The sequence below is a fragment of the Pan troglodytes genome, chromosome 2 (genome assembly GCF_028858775.2).
Source record: "Pan troglodytes isolate AG18354 chromosome 2, NHGRI_mPanTro3-v2.0_pri, whole genome shotgun sequence".
NCBI classification, from domain to species: domain Eukaryota; kingdom Metazoa; phylum Chordata; class Mammalia; order Primates; family Hominidae; genus Pan; species Pan troglodytes.
Window position 1 is genome coordinate 24,004,463 of NC_086015.1, and position 10,776 is coordinate 24,015,238.

General features: G+C 40.4%; 1 protein-coding gene and 1 pseudogene across 3 annotated transcripts in view; one reads left to right on the forward strand and one right to left on the reverse strand.

The window, feature by feature from the left end:
• The window catches only part of PP2D1 (protein phosphatase 2C like domain containing 1), a 32,035-nt gene extending 28,406 nt beyond the window's left edge, over positions 1–3,629 (reverse strand). For all 3 annotated transcript variants that reach the window (XM_016940560.3, XM_003950040.6, XM_016940562.3), the window contains exon 1: positions 3,357–3,629. In XM_016940560.3, coding sequence (XP_016796049.1) covers positions 3,357–3,379 — 23 coding nt within the window. In that variant the 5' untranslated portion in view covers positions 3,380–3,629. The remainder of the gene's footprint in view (positions 1–3,356) is intronic.
• A 45-nt stretch (positions 3,630–3,674) lies between these two features.
• LOC107970581 (large ribosomal subunit protein eL39-like) lies at positions 3,675–4,103 on the forward strand (annotated as a pseudogene).
• Positions 4,104–10,776: the final 6,673 nt, after the last annotated feature.

Sequence of the window (10,776 nt, forward strand, 5' to 3'; positions counted from 1 at the left end):
GTGATCGCGCCACTGTACTCCACCTGGGTTACAGAGGGAGACCAGGTCTCTTAAACAAAAAAAATTCATTTACTAACTGTATAACCTCAATCAAGTCATTTAATCTCTCTGAGCATCTGCTTTCTTATCTGTAAAATGCACAAGGTTGCTTTTAGCCTCAAATGAGGTAAATGGTGAAAGAGTTGGTGGTACCTAGGGGACACTGAAAAAAAAGCCTGCTCATTCTGCCCTAAGTGAAAAGGACACTGAGAACTATGCCAGATAAAAATACATTACATAAAGGCATGAAATTACAATGCCTAGGGAGAAATGTGTTCTATGTAAAATTAACTAAGAAACAATCAGATCGATGGGAGAGGATTGTTTTAACGACCTGTATTTGAGAACTGTGTAATGCATATTTACTAAGATGTTGTGGTAAGTTGTTTATATCATCACTTAGTTACAGCTATGTTACATGGTTTAAGAGAAAATGAACTTGGCCAGGTGCAGTGGCTCACACCTGTAGTCTCAACACTTTGGGGGGCTGAGGTAAGAGGGCTGCTTGAGGCCAGGAGTTGGGGACCAGCCTGGGCAACATAGTGAAACCCCTTCTCTACAAAAAACTTAAAAATTAACTGGGCATAGTGGTGCACACCTGTAGTCCCAGCTACTTGGCGAATGAGCAGGGAGAATTGCTTGAGCCCAGGATTTTGAGGTTTCAGTGAGCTATGACAGTGCCACAATACTCTAGCCTGGGTGACAGACTGAGACCCTGTCTCAAAAAAATACAAAAAGTATATTAAATTAAAAATAAAATGTGAGCTGTATAAATAAAACAATTAGAAGAAATACATGTAAATTAAAAATGAATGGAAAATAATGTAATGTCCATAGAAAACAGGGTAAATATCTTTAAGATGCTAGCCAGTAGAATTTGAATCCTGTAAATTATGCAAAAATCACTTCTAGGAAGGAAAGCCTTCTATGATAAACGATAAATAATAGTGCACTATGTGATAGGCAAAAGGGCTTTAGCAACCTTCATACATGATTTACACGTGGCAATATAAATAAAAATTAAAGAAGCAAGCAAACTCTGATAAATTTGAAATGTTTTGCCACTTTATTTGTGTTTAATTCCATGAAGCGTACAACTGTATTGGATACAGCTACTTATCCCTGTAGTAAAATTTTATTTACAAATGTCCACATTATAAATACCTCTAGAACTATTTGAATTTTGGGAAGCCTTCATGGCTTTCCCTCACCAACGATTTTTTTTTTCCTTTTTTAATGGAAAATTTAAAAATTACACCAAAATAGAGTATAATAAGTCCCCATACACTCATCACTAGCTTCGACTGTCATCAATATTTTTTTACTCCTGTTTCATCTATATCCCCATCCACCTTATTTTATGTTATTTTATTTTATTTGAGGTGGAGTCTTGCTCTGTCACCCAGGCTGGAGTGCAGTGGCGCTATCTCGGCTCACTGACATCTGCCTCCCGAGTTCAAGCAATTCTTCTGCCTCAGCCTCCTGAGTAGCTGGGACTACAGGTGCCTGCCACCATGCTTAGCTGATTTTTGTATTTTCAGTAGAGACTGGGTTTCACCATGTTGGCCAGGCTGGTCTTGAACTCCTGACCTCAAGTGATCTGCCCACCTCAGCCTCCCAAAGTGCCGATTTACAGGTGTGAGCCACTGTGCCCAGCCTGTTATTTAATTTTATCACAATTTTTGCTGGAGTATTTTAATGCCAATCTCCAAATCATATCAACTCACCCATAAATACTTCAGTCTCAACAGTCTAATCCAATCACTTCTTCAATACCTACAATAGGCCAGGCGCAGTGGCTCATGCTGTAATTCCAGCACTTTGGGAGGCCGAGGCAGGCGGATCACCTGAGGTCGGGAGTTCGAGACTAGCCTGACCGATATAGAGAAACCCCATCTGTACTAAAAAAATACAAAATTAGCCGGGCATGGTGGTGCATGACTGTAATCCCAGCTACTGGGGAGGCTGAGGCAGGAGAATTGCTTGAACCCAGGGGCGGAGGTTGCAGTGAGCCAAGATCATGCCATTGCACTCCAGCCTGGGCAACAAGAGCGAAACTCCATCTCAGAATAAATGAATAAATAAATAAATATATAAAAATAAAAAATACCTACAATAGGCCAGCTACCATGCAAGGTGCTGAGATGCACAGATGGATGAGGACGCACCCTGCCCTTGAAGCTATGAGGGAAAAAGTTTGCAGTGCTGTCCATATGCTCATCCAGGTCATTAATAACAGAATGAAACAGGTCAGGTGGAGCCAAGGACAAAGCCCCATTATTGTGCCCAACCGGGAACCTAGCCCTTCATCTGGCTAGGAATGGTGTGATGAGACCTAAGAAAATGACCTAGGAAACCTCACAGCTGAGACATATTAGCAAGGGGTCCAAGGCAATATCCAAGAGAATGATCAGTTAGCCGGCAGAAGGAGCAAGAGGACCCAGCAAAAGAAATGGACAGGTAAGCAGAGAAGTAGGGGAAGAAACTGGGTCTGTCAAGGCCTTTGAGTGCTTTTGGCCAAAATATATAAAAATATTTTAATTGCTATTTTTTGGTAATATTCATGTAAAGGATGTAGTTTTATGAGCCTTGATGGACTATTGGGACAATATATAAAGCACCGCAACAGTGTGTTTTGATCTGAAGTCAATTACTTGTATCAGAACTTCATTTTTCCATACGCCGGGGACAGCCATAATACAGCTCTATCACACGTGGGCCATTCTTAGAATGTATTGCATCATTCATATGTTCGTTCATTCATAATAACAAATTAAATAGGCCGGGCACAGTGGCTCATGCCTATAATCCCAGCACTTTGGGAGGCTGAGGCGGGCCTATCACTTGAGGTCAGGAATTCGAGACCAGCCTGGCCAACATAGTGAAACCCTGTCTCTACTAAAAATACAAAAATTAGCCGGGCATGGTGGCAGCCGCCTGCAGTCTCAGCTACTCGGGAGGCTGAGGTGCGAGAATCACCTGAACCCGGGAAGCAGAGTTTGCAGTGAGCCGAGATCGCGCCATTGCACTCCAGCCTGGGCAACAGAACGAGACTCTGTCTCAAAATAAATAAATAAATAAATAAAATAAGTTAATTAATTAATTAATTAACTATAAAGACATCAGAGTAAGAGCATAGAGAGGAATGGAATTCCTCTTTTGTATAAGGCAGAGGGATATATCACTCTTCAATGTACACAGTTTAACAGGAAGCCAAGGTTTCATCTGATAATTAAGAAAGTGGAAGAAAAAAATACTGTAGATATAAGTACTCATTGGCTATACGTATTATCCAAAAAAGATTTAAGAAAGTTTACCTTAAAGCATTATTGGTGCTCATGTTCCTTTGGAATTACCTTTCTTTGCCCTCCCTTTATCCCCTTCCCCTGGCCTCTATTTCTCCAACTTGAGTAGTGATGGTGATGGTGGAGGTAGAGGTGAATGTGATGGCCGTGGCAGAAGTAGTGGTGATGGTGATGATAGCGGTGGTGGGCATTCCCCTGACTTGATGGTAGAGCTCCCTGTGTGGAATGTTCACTACATCACCTGGAACCTCAGTCAGAACTCACTTTATGATTCAGAAGGACTGTGAAGCAATAACATCACAAGTTGTATGAAGTAAACTTTGGAATTTCTGAAAGAAGGAGCATTTGTTAAATATACTGTCTTACTCTTCCTTTCTCCGCCATCATGGTGTGTGCTTGACTCTGCTTCTCGCCATGTCTTCTCACAAAACCTTCAGGATTAAGCGTTTCCTGGCCAAGAAACAAAAGCAAAATTGTCCCATTCCCCAGTGGATTTGGATGAAAACTGGTAATAAAATCAGTAGAACTTCAAAAGGAGACATTGGAGAAGAACCAAGCTGGGTCTATAAGGAATTCCACATGAGATGGCGCACATATTTATGTTGTGTGAAGGTCACGACCACCTTACCATATCAAGCTGAAAATGTTACCACTATCTGGACAATTGGACATGTTTCACTGGGACTATATTTTTTCTTTCTGTGTGTGCTATGAAGGCACTGGTTGGCTGGGTTCAGTAATAAATATGTGAGGTCTTTCGTTTCTCTCTCTGCATATATATATATATATATACACACACACACACATATATGTATATATATATAGACAGTATATATACATAGACATATATATAGTGTATATATATAGACAGTATATATATACACACATATATACATATATATGTGTATATATATACAGTATATATATATACAGTATATATATATATATATATATATATATATACTGTCTTACTGCTGGATGCAGGGGCTCATGTCTGTAATCCCAGCACTTTGGGAGGCCAAGACAGGAGGATTGCTTGAGGCCTGGAGTTCAAGACCAGCCTGGGCAGCATATCGAGGCCCCATCGCTTCAACAAAAAAAAAAAAAAAGAAGAAAGGAAAGAAAAATTAGCTGAGCATTGTGGCACACACCTGTAGTCCTAGCTACTCAGGAGACGGAGGCAGGAGAGTCACATGAGCCCAGGAGTTTGAGGCAGTCAGCTGCAGTCAACTATGATTGTGCCATTCCACTCCAGCCTGGGTGACAGAGCGAGACCCTGTCTTTAAAATAAATAAATAAACTGTCTTATGCCTATGTAGTAGAAATGAAAATGTAAAAGGAGTGACTGTCAATTATTTTTATAACTTGTGGCACTTTCAAATAGCCATTTTAGGAGACTATCCTTACTGTACAGATGGGATGTCTTCCCACTCAGTGTTACAGCACCTCAGGCCATCTCTCTAGGACACCTCCTCTATCTGCTCTGTAGAGCCTGCCCACCCCATCTTGCTGTCTCAATTAACTGCCTGAGAGTTGTAGATCTTGACTGGACTGCCTTCACTCTTTCCCCTGCCTTCACTCCTGACTAATATCTTTAGTTCCCAAATGTTTAATCCACAGCTGCATGCCACTCCCTTACCCCAAGGCTGAGTTAGAACAAGAGTCCTAGAGCAGGTTGCCTGAATGCTGAAGAAGTTTGGACAAGCCCAACTGTCAACTAGGTGTCTCCCTGAAGAGGTATCAAAGTCAACATGTTCAAAATAGAACTCACTAACCTTCCCTCCAGAATCTTCTTTGATCATCAACTTAGTTTAACTGGAACGTCTCAGAGAATCCCTTTTCTTGTGTGGTTCCAGGTTAAATTTGGCCAAGAAGGGAATCTTAATATTTAAAACTTAGGGGTTTATATTGGAATGCTATCATCATCCAATGAGTTCAGCCACAGATGCTGAAGTGCCTAGCAGGTTTCTGCTTGTCCTTTGTTCCCCACTACTCGGCCTCCAGCTTTTCCTCCAGCTCCAGGTCTTGCTGACCAATAGCAGCCCCAGGCCTATTAGCTGGCACCTGTCTTTGGGCCCACAGAAGCAAACATTTCCTCTAGCCTTCCCCATCAGCTTCTCCTTCATGGTCCAACTTGGGCATCTGGATGTCCCTGGCTTCTCAGACTGACTGGCTGGGGACTTCCCTGATGCCCCATCTCCTCTTCCCAGATGTTTAGTTGACCAGCTTCTCCCACAAACTAATTTTAACAATAAATCCTTTTTTCCACAATGCCTAGGGTTCTGCTTTACTGACTGAACCCTAGCTAATACAGAGACCAACATCACCCCATCCTCCTTTTCAGGATATATGAAATTGATCACCAAGACCTGTCAGATCTCTCTCTCTCGCTCTGTCTTTTTTGTTGAGATGTATTCTCACTCTGTCGCCAGGCTGGAGTGCAGTGGCACAATCTCGGCTCACTGCAACTTCTGCCTCCTGGGTTCAAGCAGTTCTCCTGCCTCAGCCTTACGAGTAGCTGGGAATACAGGCGCTTGCCACCACACCAGGCTGATTTTGTATTTTTAGTAGAGACAGGGTTTCACCTTGTTGGCCAGGCTGGTCTCGAACTCCTGACCTCAGGTGATCCACCCTCCTCGGCCTCCCAAAGTCCTGGGATTACAGGCGTGAGCTGCCACACCCAGCCACATCTCTCTCTTCAATATCCCTCTACCCACCAACTTGTCTCCATCCCCAGTGCTATCTCACGGTTCCAGGAGGCGAAAATATCTTGCCCAGATTACTGTACAAACTCCTAACTGCTCAACTCACTTCCAGTCTGGTTGCCTCTCAGTGCATTCCCCTTAGAGCAGTCAGAGGAGGTGATGCCCTGACTGAGGCCCGTTACTGGCTTGTCCTTGTCCTTGGGATAACCTCCTTAATGTGTCTGACAAAGCTCTGTCTCTGTTGGCGTCTGCTAATTTCTCCAGCCCCATCTGTCAGCACTGCTCCCTCAGCCCATGCCAATATTATGTAGAGTCATTAGATAAATCTTTGCCAGTTTGGTATTAGATTATTATAACCTGAATTTTGCCTTATTTATTGCTTTTTAAATCACATTGAGCATACAGGCACTGCATATTAATATCTAGCAGTTGGCCAGGCACAGTGGCTTATGCCTGTAATCCTAGCAACTTGGGAGGCTGAGGCAGGCAGATTGCTTGAGCTCAGGAGTTTGAGACCAGCCTGGGCAACATGGCAAAACCATGTCTTTACCAAAAATACACAAATTAGCTGGGTGTGGTGCTGCACGCCTGTGGTCCAAGCTACTTGGGAGGCTGAGGTGGGAGGATCGCTTGAGCCTGGGAGGCAGAGGTTTGCAGTGAGGTGAGATTGTGCCACTGCACTCCAGCCCAGGTGACAGAGTGAGACCCCGTCTCATAAAAAAAATATATATATATATGTGTGTGTGTATTTTATATATATATATATCTATTATATATTGGATATCTAATAAATGAAATAAATAATATACATATACATATGTATATATATGGCAGCTGCATTATCCCCATGCTACCATAGATGTGGGGAAGAATGAGGCATCTCCTTCAGGCAAGTGCCTGTAAACCCCAGCTTCCCAGAGTGGGGTCAGGCATCTCATAGGGTGGCTGTGGTGTTCATATCACACTTCCACATGCAGCTATCAGGCTGGATGGTGATTGACGATAGTGGAAAGGCCCCTTACAGAAGTTAACTGATGACTTACTGTAAACTTCCCTTTAGAAAGGCAAAAATAGAGAAAACATAGTTCTGAGATGCTTCCCAAGAGTGAAGATGAGTATATGTCTACATAAATTCTCAGCAGCTTGTTTTCTTCCAAAGTGTATTTGTGGTGTGTTAATTTTGTCTATTAATTGATCAATTATTTATTTTATTGACTTAAATAAAAATGTTGTATTTTTTATTTATTAGATATCCAATTCATGCATTCTCCTTTTTAAAATATTCAAATAATACAGAAGTATGCAGAGGAAAAACAGAAGAAACCACTGCCAAAAGCAGGGTGTGTATTATTCTGGACTGAGTTTTATGTATTTTTATATATACGTGAAAATATACATGCTATCCATTATTAAATTTGGGTATAATTTGCATAAAATCAATTGCTCAATTTTTAAATGTACAGCTTGATAAATTTTTATATAGGAACTTAACTTGTAGACTCCATCAAGTTTTGTTTGTTTTCTGTATTTTCCTTTTTTTTTTTTGAGATGGAGTCTCACTCTGTCCCCCAGGCTGGAGTGCAATGGTGCAGTCTTGGCTCACTGCAACCTCTGCCTCCTGGGTTCAAGTGATTCTCGTGTCTCAACCTCCCAAGTAGCCTCTATTACAGGTGTGCGCCACCACATCCAGCTAATTTTTGTATTTTTAGTAGATACAGGGTTTCACCATGTTGGCCAGGCTGGTCTCGAACTCCTAACCTCAAGCGATCCACCCGCCTCAGCTGCCCGAAGTGCTGGGATTACAGACATAAGCCATCGTGCCCGGCCTGTTTTCTGTATTTTCTTTAGTAAATTGGCAACATAATGACAATATTATTCTATAAATGTTTTCTTTCACTTACCAGTATGGAATAGGGATTTTTCAAGTCAGTACTTATCAACTTACCTATTCTTTTTAACCACTGTATTATATTCCATAGTAAATGTAAAGATGTAACATGGATTAACCACTTATCTATAATAATGAAAATTTTTTTGCTATAACAACATTTCATAAGGAAAAGAAATGAGGTAACTCAGTAAGGTAGAGGATCACATAATCAATGTACAAAAACCAAAACAATTAATTTGAAAATATAAAAGCAAAAATAACCTATTAGATATTATAAAAAATAATTTAACTAAGAATAAAAAAAAAGTTTGAGGGAAAAAAATGCATATAAAAAAACTATAAAACTCTACCAAGAACCAAAAAATATGAATAAAGGCAAAGACTCATCTTGTCCTTGGATCAGAAAACTCAGTATTGCCAGGTGCAGTGGCTCACACCTGTAATCCCAGCACTTTGGGAGGCCGAGGTGGGTGGATCACCTGAGGTCAGGAGTTCAAGACCATCCTGGCGAACATGGCAAAACCCCATCTCTACTAAAAATACAAAAATTAGTCAGGCATGGTGGCGAGTGCCTGTAGTCCCAGCTACTCAGGAGGCTGAGACAGGAGAATCGCTTGAACCCAGGAGGTGGAGGTTGCAATGAGCCGAGATCACACCATCGCACTGCAGCCTGGGTGACAGAGCAAGACTCGATCTCACAAAAAAACAAAACAAAACAAAAAACCTCAGTATTATATAAAGTTACCATCAAAGGGGGGAAAGCAAACCATCCACAGGGAGAAGATATTTACAGCATGTATATTGACAAATAACAAAGTATTCAAATCCAAAATATGTAAAGATATAAATAACTCAAGCAAATCAATAATGGAAAGACAGACAGTCCCTTCTCCCCAAAAGGTAGAAGACTTGAGAGACATTTCACAGAGGAAATGGAATTATTTATACGATAGAATGTCATACCTCAGAGGAAAGAACCACTCCTACTACCCACAACATTAAAGAATATCAGGAGGTACATACATATTGACCAAAAGAACTGACAACATTGAACCTACAGAGGAAGATTCCATATATGTGAAGTCCATTAAGTTGCAAACTAAATATGTTGTTTAGGATGCAAATGAGTGTGATAAAACATTTAAAAAACAAAGGTAATAATAAACTAATAATAAACCAAAATCCAAAATAGCACTTATGTCAGAAAGGCCAGGAAAAGAAATGTGATTGAGGCCTTCAAAGTAATGCTGATTAGATGATGGGTACATTATTCGTCACAGTATTGCTATTATATTTTACGTGTATATTTAAAATGTTACTTTGTGGCTATTATTTTTTAAATGAATGAGGCAGCATTGTTTATAGTGCTCAAAAATAAGTGACTGGTTGACTAAATGAGTCAAAAATACAATGGCATATTATACAGCCTATTCAAATAATACATATTTATTTATTTAGAAAGAAATCCACTGAATATTTTTTTGATGAAAAAAAAGCAAACCAGGCCGGTCGCAGTGGCTCACGCCTGTAATCCCAGCACTTTGGGAGGCCGAGGCAGATGGATCACGAGGTCAGGAGTTCGAGACCAGCCTGGCCAACATGGTGAAACCCCATCTCTACTAAAAGTATAAAAATTAGCTGGGTGTGATGGCAGGTGCCTGTAATTCCAGCTACTCGAGAGGCTGAGGCAGGAGAATCACTTGAACCTGGGAGGCGGAGGTTGCAATGAGCCGAGATTGCACCACTGCACTCCAGCCTGGGTGACAGAGCAAGACTCCGTCTCAAAAAAAAAGAAAAAAGAAATATGATAAGCCCGTTTATGTAAAATTGAACAGAGGCATAAAGAAATAACTAAAATAATGTTTACCAAACCACAAATATTAGTTTTATCTTTGTAGGAGATTTGTACTTTCTTCTTTTTGCTTACATATATATATATACACACACATATATACACACACATATATATACACATATACGTATATATGTATATACATATATACGTATATATACATATATACGTATATACATACATATATGTATATGTATATGTATGTATATACGTATATACGTATATGTATATATGTATATGTGTATATATGTATATATGTACATGTATAGATACATATATACATATATATTATATTATAATATATATGTATAACATATATATGTTTCTATATGAGAATGTATTATTTCCCTTAAATAATATATTTTCAAATAAATCTGTATCCCTTTTCACTTTTTTACATAAAAACCTTCACATTGCCCAGGCTGGAGTGCAGTAATACAATCACAGCTCACTGCAGCCTCGATCTCCTGGGCTCAAGTGATCCTCCCACTTTCAGCCTCCTGAGTAGCTGGGACTACAGGCACATGCCACCATGTCAGGCTAATTTTTTGTTGGTGTGTTTGTTTTTCCTTCACACATTTTATTTTATTTTATTGAGATGGAGTTTCACTCTCTTTGCCCAGGCTGGAGTGCAGTGGACCAATCTTGGCTCACTGCAACCTCTGTCTCCTGGGTTCAAGTGATTCTCCTGCCTCAGCGTCCCAAGTAGCTGGGATTACAAGCCCCCACCACCATGCCTGGCTAATTTTTTTTTTTTTTTTTTTTTTTTTTTTTTTTTTTTTTTTTTTTTTTTTTTTTAGTAGAGACGTGGTTTCACTATGTTGGTCAGGCTTATCTGGAACTCCTGACCTCAGGTGATCCACGTGCCTTGGCCTCCAAAAGTGGTGGGATTATAGGCACGGGTCACCGCGCCCGGCCTACACATTTTAATCTTAAAAATAAACCAATTTAGGCCTGGCGCGGTGGCTCATGCCTGTAATCCCA